This window comes from Oxyura jamaicensis, chromosome 1, assembly GCF_011077185.1.
Source record: "Oxyura jamaicensis isolate SHBP4307 breed ruddy duck chromosome 1, BPBGC_Ojam_1.0, whole genome shotgun sequence".
Lineage (NCBI taxonomy): Eukaryota > Metazoa > Chordata > Aves > Anseriformes > Anatidae > Oxyura > Oxyura jamaicensis.
The window spans coordinates 10549963-10577507 of NC_048893.1; the positions used below are offsets into that span (position 1 = coordinate 10549963).

Below are 27545 nucleotides of genomic sequence, written 5' to 3' on the forward strand. Positions count from 1 at the left end.
CATGGCCATTAAATCATTCAGTGTTGGTTAAGATTTAAACAAGTTCCTCACATAGATACAGAACATACATGCAATGCAGTCAAGTGTAGTCAACTATAGACTTTATAGCTTCTTTTGGAGTTTTATCTTTGTCTGTCTCTTTTTTTTTTTTTTTTTCCTACCCTGACATGGAGAAATTACAAACATACTTCAATATTTTTGTAGGTTCTCAGTGCTTGGTAGTTATGAAGATTTACCATGCTATTTTTGGTCTAATACTCACTTACAAAGGAGCAGTAAATAATAACAAATATTATATGTCTCTAACATTATTGTTTCCATAGGAGGGTTAAAAAGGTTTCTCAAGGGTGTGACATTTTTTAGGGGTGATGAATGGCCTTTGCTTTACTAGAATACAATATCAAAAGACTAAAAGACCCTTTCCAAATAACAAGGGCTCTAACTTTCTGAGGATTTCACTTTTCATTTCAGTTTTAGAAGCATGAGATATTCTTTAATGGTTATGGATCATGACAGTGATTCTGTATGGACACAGAAGTCTGTGTCCATATGCTTATGTTAAAACATTTAAAACTCGTCTTTCTGCAGTTATGCTTGTTGATAATCTTTTGCATTGTCAGCATACAGATAACCATTTTGGCCTTCATGTTACACACCCATTGAAACTCTTACAATGCCAGGCAATAAAAGAGAACAAATAAGGAAATTTCTAGATGTCCAAAACATTAGCTAAAATTGATCCATTAACATAGAATTTTCCTTTTAACGTGTTGTTTTTAAAAGTTGATTTTGCTTATTTGTAACATACATGATTTCCTAAACATTTTGCCATCTAATTAGTGTTCATCACAAAGACATAGCTTTGTTATATTTTTAACTGGAAATGTTGCACAGTATATTATTCCACACTTAACAAATTAATGTTCATTACAGGCAGCTTGAGACACCACTCCACCTAGGTTTTGCAGCTGTGCTGGTTTGCACAAGATCCTGCCAAATCTCAGGGCTGTGGAGTTAATTGGAGCTGGATCATCACCCAGGCACACCCAGCTGCTGCTGCAGTTTGGCTGATGATTCAGAAGGTGACCCTTTCCTAAGTCAGTACAGCCAGAATAAAGTCTTATTGTTTTGTGCTGTTGGAGTTATTATCTTTTAGGTGAAAAGTTAAACAGAGGTCAGGTCAGTAGAGTTTGAAGATTCAGACATGGCTTTTGAGCCTATGCATAGGGGTGTAAAACCTAAACCTTTGCCTTGGGTGCTTGACCTACCATCTGCACCTTTGTTTGGTTTGAGTATTCACTTTTATTCTTGTCCCTAAGATTGAGTGTTATTTGCTGCGTGGTGTGAAACAGCTATTCTCTTTTAACCTGGAGATGCTTATTGAATGATGTGTTCTCTGTTTGTTCTTCTGCAGGCCGTGTACTAAGATGCAAATTGAGTTTTGTAAGAAGTCTGGGATCTTGTGTCAGTGTTACCGCATGTTATAATTTTATTACCCATTGCATTCATAACTGCTGTTTACTATTTAAAACAATGCTTTGTATACATGATCTAAACTTTTACATCTAATATTCAAATTGACATATAAGACAGTGAAGAGCACTAACCTGACTCTTTGAAGACAATAGTCCAATTTCTTCCCTTCCAACAAATTTCTTTGTGGAACCTACTAAGCAATGAATAAATAATATACATATGTTAAAGTTCATGCCAAAACAGCTGGTCTGGTCACAGAGATGGAGTGCAGTCTGGTCAAGTAGGCCATTTCTCCTACTTAAGATGAAAACCTCCAAAAATTAAATAAATTAATTCCATTGTTATTTTCCTGGAAGTGTGTAGAGAGCAGGATTAGGGCTCTTCCTGGATACCAGCTATTAGGCCATGTGTTGTCCTGGAGGGAGAAGGAAGTTGTTTTGAGAGACAAAATATTTATTTATCAAGTGAAATTATAAATACCTTTTATTATTTTAATGTACTGTTTTCTATCACTTTTTTTTTTTTTTAATTTTCTTTTAGTGCTGTGAACACTTGTTTTATTAGCTTTACCATATTAACTAATTGCTACACCTAATTTTTGCTATTTGAATGTATTCATTGTCTCATAGCTAAATTTGCTGTTAGGCAATTATTGCTATTCAGTCAGCATAGATGAATAGAATTGTTGTGCTTAGAAGGCTGAATACTTTATATGGCTTTAACAAATTAATTAAACCTGCTATTATTTAGCCTGCAGGTCTAACTCTATACAGCTTAATCCTAGTTGTGATAGTAACAAATACATTATGAGTCCATAAAGACCTATATATTTCTAACTAGTATTTATGACTTCCCTTGCAGTGTTAGGCAGCAAATGAAGCTACTGTGAAACATTTGTGCTCAAAAACATTATCAAAAACCTCATTATTATGTAGCCTATTTTTACAGCTCAGTCAGTTATTATACCAATAGGGAGAGCCTCAATAAGGTCAAGATTTTGTTTGCTGCTGGTAAACATGCCAACTTCCATTCCTTCTGTACTAAGACCTTTCTCAGACTTACTTCTGTGCGGCTTTAGGGTTGCCGTGTTTGACAAAGTGTGCATCAATGCACTATCTCCCTGCCCTATTAAAAACTTTCTATCTTTTCTATCACATTTCTATTAAGCTTGTTGATACGGTTTCCTATTTCCACTAGCACTGTTTGTGATAAATCACATGCTTTATACAGAAGACTCACTCATACAGCCAGCCTTACATTCAGCCCCTCTATGTCGTGGCTTTCTGTTGCCTCTGGAGCAATGCATGCCACATCCAGCTGAATGGCGTGTTGCACTGGGACATGAGCTTGCAGAGATCAGCGGCCAGGGCTTTGCACCACAGGAAGAAGTAAGTAAGGAGTGCATTCTGGAAGGCATGCTCCCTTGCAGAAGTCCTTGGCTTCAGAGTTGTACCAGCATGCCTAGCACGCCCTTTGCAAATGCCCTGGTGTGGGGATGTAACCGTTCACATGACCCCGCATGTGGAGCCTGGTGTGTTAAGTAACAAAAAACTTGGGAGGTCTCTAATGGGCTTGGACTGAGCCCTGTGTGAGTCTCAGCATTGCTAATTGACTATCTTTGTTTGAAATCATGTTTCAGATTGTGTCAGAGGAATAACTCTGAAAGTTACAGGAAATATCAAACCACTACTTACGAACAAACTGGAGCTACTGCCATATGTCCCGTGATATTTTAGCTCTTCTTCCAGGCCAGCTGAGCCTTAGAAGAATAGTGGGAATCAACATTCACAGAAAGATTTCAAGGAATAAATTAAAAAAATTATTTGATTTTGGCCTCATTTTGGAGGGATAGAGAAAGTTTTATTGTTTTATTTCATACAGATTGAGTCATCTTCTATTCTTATTGAGACAGATCTGATTTGCTGTTTTCCATGACTGATTTATGATTTTTTTTTTTTCTAGTACCAGAAACTTTTTTTCTTAAATGTTCAACTCTTGATCTTCTTTAGCAGAAATAGCCTTGAATTAGGTTTCGTCATTCTTCTGCTCATTCCTGTTGGTGTAGGCCAATGTTTCACAAAAGTGACTGTATTTGTCTCTCTATTCAGATTGCTATGAACCTATGAACCTTATTCTCTGCCAAGTGTTCGCTTGTTTTAAGGAGATTTAAAAAAAAAAAAAAAAAAAAAAAGACGTTTTCTGAACTTTTGACTTGTGTGATATTCCACGTAGGAAGTGATATTTATAAGGGTAATGAAAGTTTTGTGCTGTACTTATATTAAAGAAGATGGCAGGTTTAACTGGATATCGATATGTTCTGCTGCTTTCTCCTGAGCACACAGGGGCAAACATTATTTTTCTTCACTCTGAATTTTCTTTGAAGCACATCTCTGCTATTGGAAATGTCAGTGGCTCTTTCAATAATTCTGCTCTTTCGGGCCAAAGTCCTTATGTTTTGCGCTTGGGACATTGACTAGCCAAGAAATACACACATGGCCATTTTTTTTTTTAAATTATTATTATTTATTTATTTATTTTTAGGAACCTTTAGAACTTTTCTCTCTCTGAATGTGCATCTGGATTTTCTTTTCCTTTTTTTTCCTATTCTTCCTGTTGTTTTGTTTTTAGGGTGGTGATGAGTTTATTCATTGCAATAGCATTCTAATGCAGTGACATAAATCCTCCACTAATAGGAAACAGAGATAACAAAGGACTTTGTATACATTCACTGCACAGCATATTAAGTGTAGCAAGAATAACAATTGTTAGATAAGACAAATAAGAAAACCAAAGAGTGGTTAGTGGACTTCTATGTGGCTGAAAACAGGTATATATTTCAGTGACAAGGTGCTGAAGTAATAAACCTTTGCCACGTCACATGCTGTTCTTAGAGAGTGTTGAGTGCTGAAAATTGTATTGCTAGAATGCATACTTCTTTCTTTATAGAATATCTGTGCTTGGGTGCTTTTATTATTTTTTTTATTTGTTGTTCTTTGATTTTGGTTTTTGTATTCTTTAAATTTTACAAAAACAAATCCTCTTTTTTCCCTTTCTCTCCTTTTTTCCCTTGTTTGTTAAATATCATTAGCTGTTAACCTAATGAAATATGTACTGTTAAAACACAAGGGAAGCATGTTTAAGAGGTAGAGGAAGGCAGATGGGCTGAGTGATGTCTTAGTTCATTTTTCTGTGATGTGGGAGTCTGGGAGTAAAGTGTATTGACACAGGCTTTATAAAAGCCAACTTCCTTCCAGCAGGTTTCCCCAGGATATATAACCAGCCTATCCTCCACAGACAGTGAAATTTGAACCTCATGAATCTCATGAAATGTCTAGGTCACTGAACAACATAATTTGAACCCATAAAGAAAAAAAAATTTACATTGTCTTTCCAGCCATTGTTATTTTTAGTTAAGCCACAAACCATTAATGGCTGCTTAAAGAAGAGGTTTCCACATTTTTTTCCTCATGCTGTGTTTTTTATTTGTTACCCATGCAAGTAAGCAGCCAGAGTACTTGGTTCCTCCAAGGACATCGGAAAGGATTCAGAGGCTTTCACTGGGGCTTTGAGAAGGGATCCTGTCTCTGCTGCATGCAGCCTGCTTGGGGATAACTATTCCCAAAATGATTTTTCCCTTTGCTTAAGGAAAGGCCAAGATTCTATCCTTGATCTCACAGGATGTGTCAGTGGGCTTGGCAGAAACTTACGGTCTTGTATGAATTCTGGCAGGTCACTTTCCCTCCTTATATTTCTGATTTATCTTCTTTGACTTACTTACAAAGGTGCAACTATTTCAGACAGAGATTGCCTTATATTTTTGTAGAGCATGTGCTATGATTTTCTTTGAGCCGCAAGTAAATTCATAAAGGCAGAAAAAAATATGCTATCAGATAGATATATAAGCATCATGAGTGTATGAAAAGTATCCTTCACCCAGAAGGAATCTTGAAAATCAGTCCTTAAATGCCTGCAGACAAGATTTCATAGAGACATGAGGAAGAAAAAGTATGCGAACCAATTTTCTGCTGTATTGACAATCTTATTTCTAAAATGGTATTTTTCCCTTATCCCTCTCCCTTCCCATGACCCTCATGTTTCTTGTTGTTTCCTCTGCTGGGATAATAATACATAATAGTGGCATCCCAGGATTTATTTACAATATTAAACTAAAATTTAGCTTGCTATCTTTCTGTAAGACACTGCTGTGCATTTTTAATCATTGGCATCACTATTTCCACTTGTAGTAACTAACCCAATATTTTTATTTCCTTGCTTGTTTTCCTTCTATGTGATTATGTTTCTTCATCATCCTTTTTACCTGAAATTAAAGGTTGGTCAAACAGCACATTTAAAATGTTTAACTTGCATTCCTGCAAAGTCCCAGTTGAACTTCTTTTAAGTTAAAATGTATGTTAAATACTTTAGTGGAGTAGACCAACTGTAGCAAATGAAAATCTGTCCCTATTTTCTTCTTGTATCCTGCTTGAATTCTTAAAAGTTCTTGTTTTATTTCAACCTTTTAACCTTGTCTTGCTGAAAATACAGCCACCAGTCTTATGGTGGAATCTTGTGAGTCCCATTGATTGCAATACGAGGGAGCACAAGTGTAAATATCTACAATGGCTGGATAAACTCCGAAAATGTATAATCACTTTGGAAGGACGCAAAAGGAAGGTGGAAGTTTTATTAATTAAGGCTACAGTTTGTTACTCTCCTGTTGCTAATGCCTCTTGAAAGTTGTTAAAAGGTCAAGTTGTGAAACTTAATGACACAAGAGATAGGCATGCCACTGCAGATTTTTAACACACTTGGGGGGGAGGGGGGGGGGACTTCGAACCACTTCCCTATGGAGACTGGTGTTCTTAAAAAATGCCCATGATCTTTTGTACTTTCCACCTGCTCTGATATCTAATGGGGAATTGACACCCTTATATGTGCCCTTATGCACAGCAAGTAAACTGTGAAAATTATTTGTAAATTGGAGTTGGAACTTCATGTGTTTAGACCTTTTTTCAACTCAATAGATCAAGGCAGATTCCTTCAGAAGAAGCTTCAGAGAATTGAAGCTACCTCCCTGCTCTCTTTAACCTTCTAATTTTCCTCTCTCATTTAAAATATAAAAAGCTTATGGAGTCTGGTCTCCCAAATTCAGTACTTCAAACCAGATGCCTGCAGCAGACTATATGACTTCCTGCAGACTATTTCATCTGTGTAAGGACAAATTCATATCTTCTTGGGATTTGAGTTTGTTGACAGAAAACAAAAAACTAGTGCAAGCCATGTTCCTACCTTTAGATAACCTAGAAATCTTAAAATGGACCTGCTGAACCCTCTGTTAAATGCTTATGTGTTGTCTGAGTCAGAAAGGATGAGGGAATTACCAGTTTTTGAAAGAATGCACTTGCTTTTCCTCCTCCTGTAATCTTTGAAGGCCTCCTTTAACTTAATGGCAATCCTGATTTTGAGTCTGTGGTTTTTGCTTCCGTGGAAAAGATGTTTGACCTTCTACTGACCTGCCTTGTTTAATATTCAAAGACAATTGTTACATACCACTTTCCTGCATGTTCCTTGCCTGTTTAGTTGCTCCAGAAGATGATGCTTAGATTGTTTGCAATCCTAACTACCACAGAAGATTTGGCTTTGGCTTGAGTCATTAATGTGGCTGAGTGACTCAACAGCAATGATAAAGTATTTATGTTGGAACTCCCAACAGAGTGAAGCAGAATGAAGGCTACCTGAAGGGAAGTTCTTAATGAGAATATTGCTCTGACACTGTTTGAAACACATATTGGGAACTTAAAATCTTTCAGCCAAAAGCACTGTTTAGAAACTAATTTAAAAAGAACAGCATTTGTATGAACACTTTTAAAAGTGAAACCCTTTTTTACTGTAAAACCCTTTTGCATTGATACTGCAATAAACTGAAATGATATACCATGTTGTCCCTACCATTCTGCACAGAAGTTCAGAAGCTGTCTGTGGTCCTGTCTTGAAGAGGTTATAATATAAATTAAAAGAAGAGATCAAAGTCAGAAGGAAAAATAGTGAAGTAGAGTGATACACATACAGTTACACAACCAGTTAGTAGTTGAGCTCATGTTAATCTAAAAGATCCTGTTGCCAGAAATGTGTGTTTTTTTCAGTAAGAAAAAAACAAGGTCACCTAAAAGCTAAGCTTTAAAAAATTACATGCTATCACTTCAGTGGGAAGACACAGGAAAAAATATGATGGCTTAATAAATTCACCAACAGAAAAGATGTAAGAACATTGTCTCCCATGTCATGAAATGGAATCAGAAATATCCTGTCCCTTGTCACAGTATGGTATTCTGACATACATACCCATGATAATTAAGTGCTTTTCAGCTTGACATATAACAGAAGAGATGGGATTCTCAGAATATTTTAATACTTTCAGTATTCCAGAATGATAATGTATTTTATTTTTTTTTATGTTTTCATCTGACATCAACTGTTATTTTATGCTTTTTTTTTCTTTTTTTTTTTTTTTTTTTGTCTCGGTACATAGGCAAGCTTGTTTAAATGCTTGCTTATTTCTGATTAATTTTTTTTTCTTTTTTCTTTTTTTTTTTTCCCCAAGGCTATTGACATAGTTTCCTTTGTTCAGTTAAATCTAGCCAGCTACTAATGTCTCCCGAGTAACAATATCATTCCATCAGAGAAAAAAAAAAAAAAGTTCAAACAAATTACACCCTATATTCACTGTAGGCATACACACACACAATACTGTTATTAATTAATGTAATTGATAGGGCTTATTTTAATTAGAGAAATACAAGAGCTATAAATAACCTTGCTGGATATTTTAAATATCATATTTGAACAACTGAATAGATAAAGTCAGCTACTTTAAGCAGAATTTTTGCAGGATATAAATAATTTCTGGGATGATGCACAGCACAAAAAATATTTTTAACAAATTAATCTTATAATTTTGCAGAAGAATTGCTACCCAAATTTTGGAAGCATACTATGGTTCATGCTTGTACCTGGACTGTCTGTCAGCGCAATTGATACCAACAAATTCATACTAGCTAAAATAACCACCTTTGCCTTATTAGAGAGCTGGAGAAAGAAATGGAGATAAAATATTAAACATTAGATCTGAACAGTGCTCTTTGTGAACAGCTTGTAAATAAATATAAGTGACACATGGACTGACTGAACTTGCAAGCATTTATTCACGTGACTATTTTTTGCTTCTGTGAAAAGACCCATTCTGATTGATTCTATAAATAGGGCTTTTAGGACCTTTGGTTTGCATTGGGTTAGTGTGTATGGCAGAGGGATATTAGCATTTAATGTTTTCAGGAAATGAATGCAAATGTATTCAAATTGCAGATATTTTATTGTCTTCACTTCCTCCCTATCCTCGTGTCACTTGCTTCAAAGTTTATAAATCCAGCAAGTTAATGTATCATGGTAGTCACACTCCTGTCTGTGCAGGTGTGTTTTTTTTTTTTTTTTTTTTCCCCATTTGGAGGTTTTTGGTGAAATGTTGTATTCAATATATTTATAAATGATTAAATCTTTTTAATTTTGATTACCAAACTCAACCATTAAATGATCAAACAAAATACCTAGTTACCTGTTTTCTTTTTTTTTTTTTAATTTTATTTTACTTTTTTACTGTCACACTTGTCTGAGGATTCACGTATTTCTAGTGTTGTCATCTAATGTTAAGATATCTAGTCTGAGTTAATTATCTAGGTTTCTGTTCTAATTGTTAGACAGAAAGAGAGGAGAAAACAGGAGCCTACTGAAGAAGACTGAAATAAATGACCAAGGACAAACTTATGTCAGTGTGGACTAATATGTTAGGTTCTTGTGTCACTGTTCTTCATTTCAAAAAACACCTGAAAATAATGACTTTACTTCTTCCTCACTCAGTAAAATTTTTCTCTCCAAAATATTCACTTACTCGAAGTATAAGGTTTTCTTTTTCTCACATTGAAGCCTAAAATACACTGCCTTAATTTTCTTCTTATTTCTTAAGCCTGCAGAAGGTGATGGATTTTCTAGCAATGCAGAACTTGTGACTATTATATTGAATACTGGAACACTAATGGATGAACTTCTTTGTGTGTGCTTTATCTTAGGAGTTGTAAATCATTAATCATTTGTTTTATGTTATTCAATTTCTGGAATGTCATGCATTGATTTGACAAGATCGACAGACAGGCCATCTGATAGGCAGTGAGAAGTCTAGGATAGCCCACTTTGTGTCTTGTGATTTTAATCAGGCATTAGACTTCAGAATATAGCCATACCATATCTGTATGACTGTTTGAGTATGGAACACATAAAAGTGTACAAGATAAGGTACAAAAGGGAAAACACATTTCAATAGACTGGGGTATTTTCTTTGTTAAGAAATCTACAACTATTGGAGAATCTTTTTATAGATAATCTGGCATTGCTGTACTAAGTTTAACAATAGAAGAGGTTATAATAGTTGAGACATTCCCAAATTTAGAGTAAAGAAAGTATAGTATACGAAGGAGGTATAATATGGAATGTATTCAATACACCAGTTTTGAACCTAGGTGAGAATTAAGAGACTAAATTATGATATTAATTAAGGAAAATCCATCCTAGCTCATAATCAGAAATTTTCACAGATGAAAGCTGTGCTCAGCACAGTGTTTGCCTTTGGATTGGGTTAGCTAAGAAGGTGGCATATTAGCAGGCAGAACAAAAGTGTTTCTTTGCCTAGTATCATCCTAGGTGAGAGTGACTAGTGACTAGTGATAGTGACTAGATGGGTGACTAGTATCCTTTGGTGATACTAGTATGAATGGTCAGGCCTTACCAGCATGCTCTGAAGGGTCTGTGGTAGCCAGGGAGAAAAAAAAAAAAAAGGGGGGGGGGGGGGGGGGGGGGGGCAGAAGGCTAATGCCTGAAAAATTCCCCTAAGAAGCTGAACACTTGCACTCTCCTCAGTTCTGCCTTGGGGCTGCAGTAACCCAAGTAAGAGTCTTACAGGCATTGCAAAGCTGAGAATCACATTTCTAGGATTGTCCACTCTCCTGCTTTGTCACAATATCCTGAGTAGAGCCCAGTGGTCTGTACTTCTAGGCCATTTCTCACCATGAGTTTATATTCCAACAATTTTTTGAATTTTTGCTTGCAGCCAACTTGTAAATTTGCTAATTTTTGAGACGGCACTTCTGATAGTTTGCTCGGAGACTTAAGAATTAATTCCTAATGCTTTAATCATATTTTATGCCAGTGGATCTCAGTTAATTTTAGTGGAGTCAAGACTGGAAATTTGGAGCAATGTAGTGGAAAATGAGATCAACAGACTACTGGCCAGTTACAATAAAACTGAGGGTTGCGTAAAGAGCTGTAATTCTCAGGCAGATGATATTACCAAAGAAGGAATAGATTTGATAATTTCTAATGCACAAATCAGAAAGATATCTTTAAACTGCAGTGTCTTTAGCTGTTGATATTTAGTCTTTAGCAGACTTTACATAAAATATATTTACATAAAGATATTTAGTCTTTACATAAAGATATTTAGTCTTTACATAATACTGCCAAAAATATGTAAAGATAAGCTGAAAAAATAATATTTATTCTACTTTCAATAGGTAAATGATGCAAAAAAAAATCGTGCTTCTTGAAGGTTTCATTGCTAGTAAACCAGCAATAAAAATAATCCAGCATAATCCTAAGTAAAAGGCAAGGAAAAGAAACACCTATGAAGAATTAGTTAGGATTAGGTTAAGGAAAGTAAAAGTTTTTAGAATTGCTGCTTTTGTTTGTTTGTTTGCTTAACTGATGAACATTTGAGGTATATAGTAAAATGCCATGAAGGTGAAACTATATAGGTACGGTAGTGAAAGCCCAAAACACCAACTAAAACCTGTTTTTAACCTGTTAAAAATATTTTTCATTCAAGCTAAGCGTTCAAAAGGTTTCAAAAGAATGCCTAGTATTCTTCCTTATGGGCCAATCTAGTGGAGTTAACATGCCTAGTAAATAAATTCTGATTAAAAGCTATTCAGAACTCTCTCTATTTACTCTGTCATAATCACGTGATTCTCTCTTGTGGAGATTTCCTTTCCACTGCAATAGAAGTCATGACATTATATGTTTAATGGAGCTGAAATGGATTGTGCATTAAGCAGCTTTATGTTAAATGACATGTAAACACTAAAGCATGTGTACCTGTAAAATGGAGTGATTTAAATATATTATGCAATAATCTTAAATAGTTAGTAGGAACATTAGTTAGAATAGCACTTTGAACATAAAAATGCCTTTCACTTGTATTTTTTTAACATGCATTAGCTAAACTTGATAGTGATTCTGAAAAACAGGTAACTGCAGTTATAAACATACAACAGATGGTTAACTGACATAAATGGAGGGTGAGAGATTTGTTCAAGGTCAGAGAGCAAATGCCCAGGAGTTCTGACTTACAGTTCCCTGTTCTGATCATGAAACAAATCTCCTTTGTCCTAGATATTTTTATACAATGCTTTAAATGAATAGTCATATTTTGTTACTTATGCTCCCAAAATATGAGTACAATTTAGTAGTCAACTTTTAGTGCAGTCAACTTTTAGTACAAGTAATAGTTTGCTACAGACCTAAGTGGCTGACCATGATTGACTTCTATTCCATACTATCCTCTGCCTCTTATCTGTACCTGCAGCGTGCCAATTTTAGCCTGCTAGGAATCTAAATACCCTTCATTTTTGGATTTCTGACAGAGAACTTACTTCCTTGAACTTCCTCTTTCTGTGCTGAACCTGCGAGTGATCCATGCAGTACTTTAGCAGAGTATGTTACTCTTCTTGATTCTTTTATTCTCTTACCTTAAGCAACCATTTATATTCCTTTTACTCTCTGTTGATGTTCAGCATATTCAAATGAATTAATAGCTTTCTCCCGTTGGAGGCTAAAAATAACTGTCTAAAACTGATCGAGTTGTGCTTATGAGACTCTTCATAACTTAGAGCTGAATATAAACATATAGCTTTTATTTAATTAACTATTTTTATATATAAATATATATATACAGCTTTTATTTAAATATATATATAGGGACAAGCAAGAGGGGGGATTCACATAATTTTTCCGACTTTTGGCCAAATACTAGATGGTCATCCTGCTGAATAAATATGGCAGGTCTAGTTTAAACACAGAGTGAGTGACTGTAGAAGGTTTATTTATTTAAATGGCTTCCCATTCAGATGAAATCTAAACAGAAAAGTATAAAAGTTATCTCTTAAATCCAAACCAGAGTTTTGGCTGAGCTTATTAAGTCTTAAGAGTCTGGACTTAAAACAAACAAACAAAAAATCTCTTTTTGCATGTGAAATACACTTGAAATAACTTCCTGCAGTTATTTCATTTTAATTTCAAAGGCTCTTTTGTACATTACTAAATGTAACCCCAAAACAACTCAGTCAAGTATATTACAAATTATTACCTCCATTTTACATGTGTAACTCAGAGAGTTTATGTGACATGGCTTAAGTCAAAAGCAAAATACCATCAGAATAGGATTTAGAGTTGAGTGGACTCTAATCCACCAGGCTATGTTCAGCCCACTAAACATGACTTTTATTGTGCACCCAAATACCAGCTGGTGATCACTTGAAGATTGATGGTAGCATGCAGCTCTGGAATGTGCTCCTAAATTCACTCTTTGTGTCAGTCTTCATGGTGCAAAAAAGAGTGAAATACGGTTATGCTCTGCATGTTTAAACAGGAAGCATACTACCTACTGAACACATCTCTCTGCAGGCTTTGGGCGCAGAACTCTTTTACTCCCACATGGCCACCAGTAGGGACTGCCACACCTTGTAAAAGACACCTAACAGTTACAGACCCACCTCCAGCTTCCAAATCCATACAGACATCTGCATATGTAAGCATAAATAAAATAATTGCACATTTGGAAGGGTTTTGTTTTTAAAGATGACATTAAGAAAAAAAAAGTCCTGATTAATGTACAACTGAAAGTACTCATAAACAATCTGAAGGTGTTCAGCAACACAATGAACATTGATGGTAAAATTAATAACTTTCAGTTGTGTCAAGCCTCTGAAATCCTCTGAGAGACATGACCAAGTCCTGTGTCCAGTGAAGCAGGTTGTGGCATCATATTCATTTTGAAAAAAGAAATCTTAATGTGCAATCTCATGTAACTACCTGGATCTTCCTCTGAAGCAAGTAGATGGATATTAATATACATATATATATATATATACATATTTCAAGGCAGGAAAAAAAAAATAAGGATAGGCTTGATCTTTGCACTTCACAAACTAAACTTTTCTTTAGGAAACATCTCAAACACCCACATCCAGAGAACAGCTTGCTTCCTGTCAGTATTGAATGCTGGGTGGCCTCTTGGCTGCAAAATCAAGTCTAATCAAACAGTCCAGATTAGACAACAAAAGATATTTTAACTGTGCAGAACACAGTAGGAAATAGAATGAAGAATACCATGCAGAAGTATTTTACTATTCTAATATTTATGTTCAAGAGATAGAAATATCGAGAGGAGATTGGGATAAATACAGTTGAGAAAAAAAAAAAAAAACTGGAATTGAGTGTGGCTTTTTCTTGGTAAAGTTTGTTATCTTCAGTATAATGATAATTCTGGCATCATGTTGAAATCGGGGTTCATTGAAGGTTCACTGGTGGGGGGATGCCATTTGTTGACCTCCAGCTGCTTTGTTTTCTCACATAGTGGAGAGAATATGTGCTTCTTTCATCCTTCTCAGATATAAAGTGTAGCTTGGTAACTTTCTTAACTTAGTATACAGAGGCAATTGTCTGAAAAAGAACCCAGAGAAATACACACCAACTACTGACATACCAATGCTTATAGGAAATAAGAAAACACTCTAAATTAGGAAGCAGTAGTTTACCGAGTTGTATGTGACATCCACCATTCCACATATCTGTTTCTGTATTTTTGCTATAGACAACTTAGCTTCTTTTACAAAGCATCCCTCTATAATCAGATTTATTGAAGTCTAAAATACCACCCTTTAGTTCACTAGTCCATTGAAATTAATTTATAAATGAAATTGTGAAATGATGAAATAATGAAAATGTGAAATACTGTCCTCCAAATCTTCTTCAGCTCATGGCTGAGTAAATTTTACATTATTTTATTGAAGAGTGAAGAAAAGCAAAGCACTTGGGATTTAGCTGGATCTGATGTTTGCTTGATAGTTAATCCTAATTTGATTAAAATTATTATAATAATAATGAAACTGTAACCAAGCCTGCATAAAATAAGCTTTTTCTTTTCTTTTTTTTTCTTTTTATTTTTTTTTAGAGTAAGGGCAAGGGGTGACTGCTGAAGAAAAAAGCAGTATATTTTAAGGAGATTTGTGGATGAAGTGGCATGGATAAAAACACAGCTAAAGTTGGTTGGATCAATAAAGACAGGGATTACTGCAGCATGCGCAGTAATGCCAATCGTAGATATGGAGAGATTGGCTGAATCTCTGGAGAGGTTGCTCTTTGGAGGAGAAAAATGTATATAATGAAAAAGGTTCTTCTATCTTACAGTGAAGAGGGTTCATACTGTATTAGAACCCATGATGAAATATTTCAGTGATTTAGCTGTTCTTTCTCAACAAATTTTGCTTATATCTGGCCACAAGAGTAATTCTGCAGCTTAGCAGCAATAAAGAAAAGGAAAGACTGTGCACGTGAGTTGAAGTGGAAAATTTTCTCAGTCTGAAAAGAGGTTAACAGACCACTATCATCACTTAAGGCATTGGATATTTTGTAATATTTGATAATTCACCATTCCAATTCTCTATGCATAGAGCTCGCATGTCAATGAAAATGTATTAACACCTCAAAATTGTACGTATGGGGAGTAGCTGCCACTGTCAATTTTGTAAAAGACAAAACATATCTTCATTATACACAAGATACCTTAGTAAAACTGCAAAGTACAATATTAAAGTGAAGCAAAAATACAAACTTGCAAGGAAAGACAATTCTAGCAGTAAAATATCCTACCTGTCATTCAACTTTACATACACTCTCCCTGCTCCTCTCCCTCCCTCTCTCACATATTCAGAAATATCCCAGCTGACATCAGCTGTCTTGAGTTTATGGAGAGCAAATAAGTCCTCAAACCTATGCCTAAAAAAGCTTGCATTGTTCACAAAACCAGCAGCCTGAATGAAATGCAAAACTAATAAGTCCATTCAGGCCTCATTCTCCTCCCAGAGTTCAACCTACTGGCAGTAAAAGGGATGAAGATGAATGAATTGGGAGAACAGCTCACATGCGTCTCATGTTGCTGCCAGTTCTGAGTTGGAGAATAGCTTAGGTTTTAATTCATTTTTCAGAGAGACAATTGCAATAATTCATTTTCTTCATTTTCTCACATCTTTTTTAAATATGGATCAAAGAGTTTCGGTGTCTGCATGCAGCAAGGGCTTCAGTTGGCCAGTTAGTGTGATAGCTACTTGGAACATTTCTCTATGTGAATGAGCATCACAGGAGGAAGTGCAACAATTCCTCCAATGATGTGATTGCTGGTCTAATAGAGAGAAGAAGAAAAAAAAAAAAAAAAAGGCAAGAAAACACAAGAGATTACAATGAAAAGATACACTGTTCCCAGTAGAAGTAAAATAATGTGGAATTTGTCTGACTTCCCCATGTATGTGTTGTTTTTATTTCCTCAATTCATGTCAAAAATGTTATATTTGGCAACCAACAGTTTCTCACTTCTGAATCTGGAAAACAAAAACATCTCAAGTGCCAGTGGCAAAACCGCTATGTGCACACAGGCTAGTGGGTGAGACTGGTTCAGCTAGTGGAGCCCTAGGCAACGTGGCAAAGCCTCTTCTCCGTTTCTTTCAAACAGAAGTGAAGAAGGCATGACTGTGTGCAGACTCTGAAGTATGCAGCTCTTGGACAGCAGTTAACTTTGTACATGAGACATGGAGAAGACTGGCTTCCATCTCACATGCCTAACTGCTGCAGTAATCTTAAACACAGTTTGCTTGTTTATACAGATCTCCACATTTGCCAAAGTTGTCTCTTTGGTTTGGAGACCAAAAATGAGAATAAATCCTGGACAGATTAATAGTGGGCAGAAATGGATGAGGTAATACTTGAAAAGTTATATAACTTCTTCTGGAAAGTTCTATATTGTGGCAGTATTAGTGGCATCTTCTCTCTTGCTTTCTCTTTCTCACAAATTACAATTATATTGAGGGATGAAGTTGATGACCAATAAAATTATAACTGTACTCAACTTATTAAAAAATAAGAAGGCCACTGTTCAGCATTTTTGTTGAAATATCTATAGAGATTTCAGAGGGGTTATTCCAGGTTTACTGCAAGGTAAATGGAGGAATAATCTGAAAATTATGCCTAGAAGTGTCTATAGCCAAATAAGACTGTGTGGCTGAAGGGTGTGGGTGGTCTTGCGTAATTCTTAGGGAAGGAATCTCAATACTGGAGTCTTTGGAAGGTCTTGGAATGGCTATGCAACTGCAGTTGGAAAACGTTGTCATATTTTTTCTCTCTGTTTCAGAGTACAGCTTCTATGGTGTAATGTGGCATGATTTCATCATGACAATCTCTCTAAATCAAAAAAAAAAAAAAAAAAAAAAAGAAAAAAGATTTATTTTAATAGTGTCTGTTCTTTATAATGTAAAGCTGCAATAAAAATTCAGTTAACCTGATAGTGTATGCTAGGTCAAATGCGCCATGCTACAATTTGCCACACACAAACAAATGACTTTCTCTCATTGTATCTTTGCTTAGAGAGCACATTCCTCCTTCACAAAATTAGCAGCTACCCACACCTCAGAGGGTCTGCCTGTCCTTCTTCATTCTTCAAAGCAGTAAATCAAAGGTGAAAAAATTCTGATAGTTGTTGAAGCAGTATTAAGAAAAACAATACAACTCTGTTAGGATTGTCTTTTAGAACAGCATTCGAAGTTCCCAACAAAAGCTGGTTAATAATCCATTGTGATTTTTTTTTTTTTTTTAATCCTACAAATTACTGGGATTTTAGGACTTCTGTGTGTCTTGTGAATTGTAAAGGAGGAATCATATACAGGCATATGTGAATGCTCTGCTTAAGGTTAACTATTAACTGGTATGTCTTTTCCTATCGACACATGGTCCGCCTTCACAAAGATCTATTGAGCATTTTACTGCTCCTAATGTGTACATAAAGCTGTCCAAGGTGACAGATTGCTCTTCAAACATGTTATAGCTACCTCTAGGCCTGAGTCTTCAAAGATTTCTCCTTGGCACTTTTATTTCTATTTATAAAAGACTTCCCTATCTTAAACCAGTAATATGTATATTCCATTTTCAATTCATTTAGCAAACACACCAACAAGTATTCAAAGTGTATAGTGAAACCAGATCACATTTAGATACTGTTGACATTTTCATGTTATTTACCCTCATTCCAAATACAGCAATTAAGTTTCCTTCTAGCAAATTATATGTTTTAGCTCTGAGCGATGAGGGCTCCTGTTTCAGCCTGTACTGTATGAACTCCCTTCCTCCCTATCCTCTAGGTGATCTTGTTAATTAGTTACCCTGTGATTTTATGAGCACTTGTAAATCTATTTTCTCCCCTCACATTAACTCTTAAAAAAAAAAAAAAATAGAAAAAAAATGTAATTAAAACCCTTTCAGATAAATTCAGAAGCTAACAGTTCTTCTAAGCCTATTGCCTCTTCATAGAAAAGGACAAATTTTGTTCTAACATTAGAAAAAAAAAATGTCAAGATTTCTCATGTGTGAAGAAGAGATAAAGAGATAAAGAAAAGGTCAAAGGTCCACCTGAGCTTTTTGGGCCCTGAGTGGTTAAGGCACACAAGGGACTGACAAGTAGCACATCTGGCTGCTTATGGCTCTTTGGCCAAATTACTATGTACCCATTTATAATCAGCTTCACTTGGGAGCTGGCTGAGAGTTGGTTCATAGTTTGAAAACTGCAGGAACAGTAGCAAAAATGCTTTAAAAGCTCTCTTACCTCACCACCTTAAGTAGAAGGAATCAATACCTTTTTTTTTTCTTTTTTTAAGGAAGAGGAATATTGACAGAGCAAAGGTGACGTGTTCTGAAGATTTTGAAAGGAAATAGGCAGACTCACCTTGTTCTCTTTGCAAATATAAACAGGCACAATGTATCTGTCATAGTTGAAAAGCAATAATATAAATGAGGAATATAAATAAGGTACTTTTCCACAGTTGCTATGTCAACTGTAAAAATAATACATCTCTTCTAAGTCTTTACATTTAAAGAAAAATCAGGAACAAGGCCAAGAAAACAATAGTTAAAATGATTAGATTTTTATGAAATTTGATATCTTTTACCCAGATCTTTTCCAGTACCTTACTGTTAGTAAGGTACAAAACATATAAGTTACTCAATAAAAAGTACAAATGCAAATATTGAAAATAAGAGCTTTTCTTGTGGCTTTAATCTTTTTTTTTTTTTTTTTTTTTTTTTGTAACTTTATGAATACTTCTGATTCCACTTGCACTTTTAAAATACGTAGCTATTCCTTTCAGTGCTAGCAATAAAATGGTCCTATTTCCATTAGGTATGATAAGCAAAACCATCATTCTACTTAAATATTGAGAGAGAGAAAGAGAAAGTGAGAGAGAGAGAATTTGTTTTATTTCTGTTCCTAGAAATTGAGATTTTACATTGCAATTTCACATTTGGCATGGTCTGGCATATTTGTTGGCACAAGATGACAGTTTAATGAGGCTTAAGAGACTCTTACAGTTTCATTAACAAGGGGCTAATGTTGTCAAGCCTACTGCGGGTTGCACACAAGGCCAGTCAATGGTGAACCCCATAGTTTGTGAGAGTATAAAGAAAACAGAGTAGTTTTGCTGACTTCCAAGTCACTAAGGCTACATAAAATCTGTGCCAATTTGGGCAGCAGAGGTTCCCTGTGGAGAACCTCTTTCCAAAAAGCTAGTTTTCTCCCCTCCACTGTCATTCTGTGCATAAAACTGTATTTATTTTTTTTATTTTTTTTTAATTTTTTTTTTTTATCTCCGAATCTGTGCTTCTGCTCTCAGCTTCCCCATAAACAAACCTTCTGAAGCTGAATCCTTATGCCAGCAGGAAAGAGGAGGAAAGCATATTATTTCTTGTACTTTACCACAGGGGATCCTAAATTAAAAGCTTGACAGATCATCCTAGATTTGCTCAAAGAAGCCCTGCCAGGCTGGAAACCCAAGGACGATTTAGTGCAGAGATGTCTGCATGCACTCATATCACATATCACAGTTTATCCACATCTTATCTGGGGATAAGTTCAATGCATTGAACTTGGGCTGGGGATGCTTGTACCCCATAATTGTAGCTTACCAAACTCTGCAATGTAAAGATATTTACAGATTATACTGAAGTTTTTACTAACAAGTGGCCAGGTGGGTCTGCAAATAGGGTGTAATTTTTTTTTTTTTCTTTTCAGGAAGTTACCACTAATTATTGCAGTAGTTTCAGTATTTATGTATCAAGCATCCATATTAGCATAACATTTATACTGAGAAAGTAACTTACATTAAGGTTTTATCTTACATATTGGGGATTATTATATCCCTTAGTTTGAGAAAGTCAGGTTGTGTTTTCAAACATCAGTGAATGTAAAATAAGGAGTGTCATCATGTCAAGAGATGAAATAAGATATTCAGAGAACTACCTGATGAGTGGATATAGCTCATACATACATGCACTGGTGGCTTGGACAGTTCAGGTATAACAGACTGTGTCAGCAGGGGAGATAACTCCACATTCCTCAATTTCCAGATTCTAATAACGGTAGTTTGCTTTGTTCTGGCCAACACATTTATTTATTTATTTATTTTTAGCATTACAAAGGCTTTGTGATGTTAATAATAGATATTATACAAATACATTTTTTTTTTCTCCTGTGAGAGCACAATATTTTCTCCGTAATACTTGTATTAACTTTTATGTGGTGGATTAGAAAGATAATTAAAGAGTAAGTGTTAAATTAATTTTCAGTAAGCTCTACATGGTATTCACAGAAAACTCCTAGTCACTGGGATCTCCAAAAGATGCAGGTCAATAATAATAATAGCTGTGGCAAGATAATTCTTTTAAGTTTTTGATTTTCATTAAAAGGGAAGAGAGCTAATTGACCTGACAGATTTCTAGCACTATAAATTAAATTGGTATTGCCTTTATCACTCTAAGAAAGCCAAAACTAAGTTCACTGACCTATAAAGAACGCTGGACAAAAGTTATTCTTGTATTATTAGTGATGACAATTATTTGCATACGGAATATATTCTAGTCTTTATTTTGATTGCCAAAGAAAAATAAACTTATTCATGGAGACCTGTCCATGACATTATTCTCCACACAGGCTTTACTGCCTTGAAAGTTTGGTTAAATTCCCAAAGCATGGAATAAGATGTGCTTTAAAAATCAGTAATTTTTTGCCTTACTTTTTCCAAAACTTTTAGAGATGAAAGGGAATGTGGAAGACCTTACAGCATCTTTCCACACACTGATCTTTTTAAGTAGCAGCATCCAGCTAGTGAATCTTTAAGAAAATTATTTTTTCCTGATTTTGTGATAAATTTTGTTAAGTGAAAAGAAAATGTGATCTATTATAAATTCTCTCCGCACTTGCTTGAGTGCACCTGTTAAGCTAATACACTGTGTGCTTCAGCCCTGAAAGAAATAAAAGTAATAAATCTATATAAGAGTCCTTGTTTTAGGGCAGCATTCTTCTGTATTCAAGGGCTTTCCTTCCCTCATATAAATGTCATTGAGTTTCTGTAGGCTAGTGGCATGTGATAAGGTCCTGATTTTCCCAATTAGCAGCTTGATGGAGACAGATTACCCTTCAGGTGCCTTAGGAAGAAACAATACAAAGCAAAGGTTAAAAATCCAGGAAAATAATGTATTTCTATGAATAATGGTTATGGAAATCAAATATATGTAGTTATTTTTGCTCTTCCTTAAAAACAATCATTAGCATCTTTATCATATTTTATGTCCATCATGGTTTATTTGTTATCATTCTTTTTCTAAAAACACTGAAGCTATACGGAGTGATATTATATAATGCAAAATCAATAAGCTCACCTTTACCCAATCTTGTGTGGGAAACTGCTGCCTCTTCCAGTTTATCTGTGCTTTTCTAGCATATAACATATACAGTTATGAGATGGTTCAGTTTCATCTTACAGCTGCAAAATATTTCAGTAAAGTTAATAAGGCCACCAGGAAAGGGGATGAGCACTAGCTTCTCAGGCTTGTTATGAAAGGTCAATCTAAGAATTTCAGCGAGAGCAAAGGGACTGAATTTTAATGGCACTGTGCTGGTGAGTCTCCCAGGTGTCTTTGGAACTCCCAGCTGAAAGCTTACAGGGAGAATTTTTAAATGAAGTAAAGCAATTGATTTTTCAAGGACTGAAGAAAGACTTCTGAAAATGATGTGGAAAATTTTCATATATATTCAAGGAGTACTGTTTCAGTTTAAGCACAGCTTGTATGTGTAAATTTTCTTGAGTAAAATGATATATAAATATTATTTGTTGATCTTTTAATATTAACATTAATAAAGCATATAGAAAGCTTTATAGAAAGCTCCTGAAAGCTTTCACATGCCAAATCAAAATCAAAATGTCATATCAATGTTAATCAAAATGTCATATCTTTCATTAATCAAAGGTATTTTTCATCTTTCTATTAATATGTTTAAAAATCAATATAAAAATAAGTGGTTGTGTATCATATTTATCAATGCAAATCACGTTATGTCAAGTGTTCTTTGAATCAATAGATCTGTAGTAGACAGAAATCTAAGTCCCAAAATATTAGGTGACTATTTTGGCTAAGATATCTACCATTTTCTATAGAAAGATATTGAGCAAAGACCTTGCTTTTAGCAGAAAAACAGGCTTTAGCAACAGTGACAATCCATATTGTCCCAGACACCCAGTTTGGAAAAAGAGATATGGACTCAGTTCTTGTATCTAGGACTTTAAGAGGACTTCATTTTCAGATTTACTCTGTATTTGCAACCCTGTTTGAATCACAGGAAACACAATCCAATAATAATGTTCATGAGTTAAGCAAACTATTTTGTTAAATACTTGAATATGGAGAAATTGATTATTAAAGTTTTGTTTTGTTTTGTTTTTCCATTCTCAAATCTTGAGAAATATCCCTTCTGTTATTACTGAAAGGAAAAATAATCTGTTTTGAGGCCAAAATATATTGGCCAAGCAAAGACAGGAAGACTCATCTTTCTCAAGGGCAGCAAGTAATACTTAGATTACAAATGTTTGTGCTATTCCTGTAACAGGCCTGATCCTGCGCTACTGAGATCAAAAGATGTGTTTCAATTCATTTCATTGAAGAAAGTTTTAAGTGTGAAAGAGGAAAAAAAAATCCAGTTATACATTTCTGATAGTTTGTTCCAAATCCCATAAATAACTGAATAAATAGACACACAATAGGGCAATAAGGCTTGACTGAATACATTTTCTACTACCTTTTTTTTTTTTTTTAATTAGCCATGTATAGTCATGAAGGACTGAAAAAAAATTACTTTGGAAACAATAAAATCCTACTGTTGGTGAAGCCCCCTGTCAAGAAAAGCAAGTGAACAGTTCTTACGTAATTTGTATTGATCTTGTGGATTTTGTGCTGTCATAAACTTCAAAATATATTGAACACATTGAGTAATTTAATTTCCTTAAAAGCCAAAGCTGTAAATAATCACATCCATTAAAATAACAATTCATTACATGACTGAATAAAAGCAATGCCAGAATTTTATGGGCTATGTATAGTTACTTAGGGTATAAAAAGTTTGCATTCAAACTGGGAAAGAAAAATTTGTTCAACTCAGCTATTGCAAGTGTCTAATAGGGGTTCTTCATCTCTTATTGGTCCCAGTTATGTTTAAAGATTCATTTATTTAAAAAGAGAAGCAGTTTACTAATTTATTGTATTTACTATTTCAGAACTGCAAGAAACTAAGACCTCTGAATATCACAGAATAACACACAGTCCTCTGGATTACAGGATATTATTAATGGATGAAGATCAGGATCGGATCTATGTGGGCAGCAAAGATCATATTCTGTCTTTGAATATTAATAATATAAGCCAAGACCCACTCAGTGTAAGTTCGAGATTTATTTTGAGAATCCAACGTTACTTTACTAATACATTTCTTTTTAAGATAAATATATATATATATATATGTATTTCATTATTTTGCAGGTCCACACCTTATTGAACTGTTAGTACTTGTTTTATGTGTAATGCAAGATGAACAAACTATTAGCATGACTGTGACTCAGACATTCAGTTTGAGCTGTTTACTTGTTTTGAAGTGACATACTGTTTTGAAGTGACATGGCTTGGCCTCATAGGGAGAATTTATATGAAAAAAAAAAAAAAAGTTATATGGCTGATGGTTTCCAATTCTCTTGAAGATTTAAGATAATTCAGAGATGCACTTTGAAAAAGAGATTGTAAGGAAGAATATGATACATGCTATCATTTTCAGACCAAAGGGGGAAAATAGAAAAAAATACAGGGACAGATCTGACTTTAACCTTTACCTCTATTTTTGTTTTGTACTCTAAATCCTAGTCTCTGTTCTGTTTGTCAGGCTTTGTTATGGCTGCATCAGCCCTTGCCCTTCAGTTAGATATCTGAGACACAAGCAGTGTGGGTTGTTTTTTTTTTTTGGACACCATGACCCTTATCTCACTCTTTTTGTGGCTGCTCCTCTGAAGATACTGAGATGTCATTTTCCAAGGTCTCTCTATGTTCCAACTCCCCAGCTTGTACTAGGCACCCTTTATATGAAAAGAATCAAATTAGTGAATATTTAAAAATTTTTAGATTCCTTTTTTTTTTTTTTTTTTTTTTTTTCCAGAGCCAATTGAAATCCAGATGCTCTGATTTTAAAATAAGTGGCCTGCAGAAATACTGTGCCCAGAAGCTCGACTATTAAGATGTTACCTGTGTGGACCTTGCCTTGCCTAACTTTAGATTATTACACCTACACCAACACCTTAAAATGTATCCTATATGCCTTGTTATACCAAATTCATCTGACCCTTTAATCTATGGGCTTTATTACTGTACCTCAGGCATATCAAGGGGCAGGGAGATCCAGCTTGTGGCAGCAAAGTTCAATGCTTTACTTAAGAGTCAATGCTTTTAATGTGTCAGCAGAGAGGGAGAGAGATCCTACTGGAGGGTGATTAAGAGTACTTAAATTAACTTTGCTCTGCACGTCTGTCTACCTGAATTGATCATGTGGGGAATGTGGGCAGACTAACTCTCTAACTTAGACATTTAAATTAAATGTTTCTTGTGACAGCACGAACATCTCCTTCCTCCTCCCAATGGTATGGGAATCATGATCTGTATTGGGTTGCCTTCTTTGATCTGAAATGGCTGGTGTGACCTTGCTAATTCAGATCTCACAGTGATTCTGCTAACCTGGCCTGGAAGTGGTGGTGTCCCTGCACTGAACACTTAACAGATTTTTTCTAGCTCTGTGCAGAGTTAACTAGGTACAACAACTTCTGTGGCATGAAATACATTTTACAGTATAAAGCTGTGAGGTCTTTCAGTAGTCTATTTAGGCATGGAAAGCCCAAAATAAAATTAAACAAAATCAACAGAAATCAAATTACCCAAAGTTTTCTGGCAGGTATTGTAATCACCCAATATTATGCTCAGAATTACTTTTTCCAATTCCATGTGTTCTTTCTTCAGTTTATTTATTTGTGTAACAGATCTACTTTACTAATTTTATGCTGTATTCATATGAACCTGCAATTCTCTGCACATGTGTATGTATATATACATATCTACACAAAAATCTTTTAACACTATTATTTATGTTATCTTGAGGGTAAATATTATCAATTTATGTCACTTAGTAAATTTCCAGTAAGAGATTTCTAAGGGATGCTTTTTTCTATTTCAAAATCAAGATAAATCAGAGTTTAAGTATAGTTCAGGTAAAGCTGTCTGTAGTGCAAGAAGTCTTGGAAATAAATCAAGAAATCAGTCTGAAATCTTAAGGTTTTAAGAGGTTTTATCATAAGACATTCAAACCTTAAAAATGAAAATTTGTTACAAGAACTCTTCTTGCTATATTTTAGTCTTCAAGTTTCCGGTGTGAATAATTTCTAGGGGTTTGGTAAAGGTTAAAAAAAAAAAGATGGATGGTAATTCAGACAATGATGAAAATCTCTCTCATTTGGAAGAAACAAAATTAAATAAATTGATTAGCTTATCTTCAAAATATATGATAATTTATGTCAACCACAAGTGTTGTCCTTTATTTAATTTATTGCTCTCTAAGACAAAAATTGTTCTCATTTATCAATGAAAATCCTTTTGGGTCTTATAATCAAGGTATAAAATTTATCAAACTTATTAGTGTAAGTTATACAATACAATGATATTTAAAAGTAAATTGTGCGATAACTGTGTTAGTTAAAAGATATTTCTTTCCTCACAGATTTTCTGGCCAGCATCTGCAAACAAGGTAGAGGAGTGCAAAATGGCTGGCAAAGATCCTACAGTAAGTAGTACTCCACATGCACATCCACATGCATACACAAATTACATACTTGGCAGTAAAGTCAGAACACCTTGAGTGCAGCCAAAAACAAAATGAAAGAATTGTTTTGCTTTTTAAATGCTCTGCAGGCCAAATGATAAAATGAAATTATATATTTATATATATAAAAGACTATGTAAACAGAGTGCACCTTCAGACTCTTTCTTGTTACTGGTGAGTTAGGTAATAGTAATTTTCCAGATATGTCCTGGAAATGATGCCTAACAGTCTACTAAGCTCTTGTTCAGTGTAGGGATGCACTGTCGTGGCCCCCAGGAAGGGTGTACCCACTGTCTGACAGCCTGACTCACAAAAATCCTGACCATCTCTTTAAGTTACGTAAAGCAATGCCCTAATGAGTATCTGGAAACTAGTATACTTTACTAGGCAAGGTAAAGATGGTTTCTGGAGTCAACCAGACCACAAAGAGGTTACATTGAGTCATTTTGCACCCCAATTGATTATTCTCCCATCTAAATGCAGCTACCTAAGGACCTAAATCAGATGATAATTTCCCAATGCTCTCTTTATAGAAAATAGGTAGAAATTAGCTATTTTGAAAGATGCAGAATACAACACAGCAGATCCTGTATTTGGCAGAGTTGCATATGAACATAGTTATCTTCCTGAAGTGATTTGATCTTACAGTCTGAAAATGCCCATATTTTATTCATGACAAAATGTTAAAGTGTAAGAAAAATACAAAAAGTCACATTTCTATTCTATTCTGTTATCTTTTTGTCTGTTTCACTCTTCAGCAGCACCTAGGTGTCTGGTTTTCTTTTTAGCTTTTTAGCTTTTTAGCTTTTTTTTTTTTTTAATCTGATTTCCAACTGATATTTAAGTATTAGAACTCATAATCTATTCTGAGCTAGAAAATTGCAATTTCTCAGTGTTAAATTTATAAAGAAAATAATTTGATTTTACTTATAATTTGACTTGAGCAAGAAACTATGGAAATCAGAAACCCTCACATTAGATAGGTCTTTGTAACATCCTCCTCTGCATAAATCTAGGAACAAAAGTGAGGCCTAATATTTCTATTTATATTAGCTACACATTTTGTATTGTTAACTAAGCCTACAAATGACTTGCAATGTTACAATAATTCTACTGAGTCCACTTTGTAACAAAAATATGGTATTTTTTTTGTTTGTTTGTTGGTTTGGTTTTAAATCTATTGCAACTGCTGATATAAAGACACCAGAAGGTTGCCCTCTTGCAGCTTAGCTGCAATACACCTTTTCCAATACTGTGGGGAGTAATTCATTACAGGTCTCCAAAGCAATAGAAGGAGTCCTTTTAAATAAATAATTCTATGTTTGGTATGGCAGCTTACCTACTTTCTTTCCTGATAGTATGGTAGTGAAAGAAAGAAAGAAAGAAAGAAAGAAAGAAAGAAAGAAAGAAAGAA

At 34.8% G+C, this 27545-nt stretch overlaps 1 protein-coding gene and 1 long non-coding RNA gene across 2 annotated transcripts in view; both read left to right on the forward strand.

Moving 5' to 3' along the window:
• Positions 1–27545, forward strand: part of SEMA3C (semaphorin 3C) — a 124587-nt gene that overhangs the window by 43926 nt on the left and 53116 nt on the right. Inside the window, exons 3-4 of the mRNA XM_035342413.1 lie at positions 23499–23659; positions 26030–26092. Of these exons, the coding sequence (XP_035198304.1) occupies positions 23499–23659; positions 26030–26092 (224 nt within the window). The remainder of the gene's footprint in view (positions 1–23498; positions 23660–26029; positions 26093–27545) is intronic.
• On the forward strand, positions 9141–10340 carry LOC118176096. The gene is made up of 2 exons (XR_004755279.1): positions 9141–10212; positions 10271–10340. It is a non-coding gene; the product is annotated as an uncharacterized LOC118176096 (long non-coding RNA).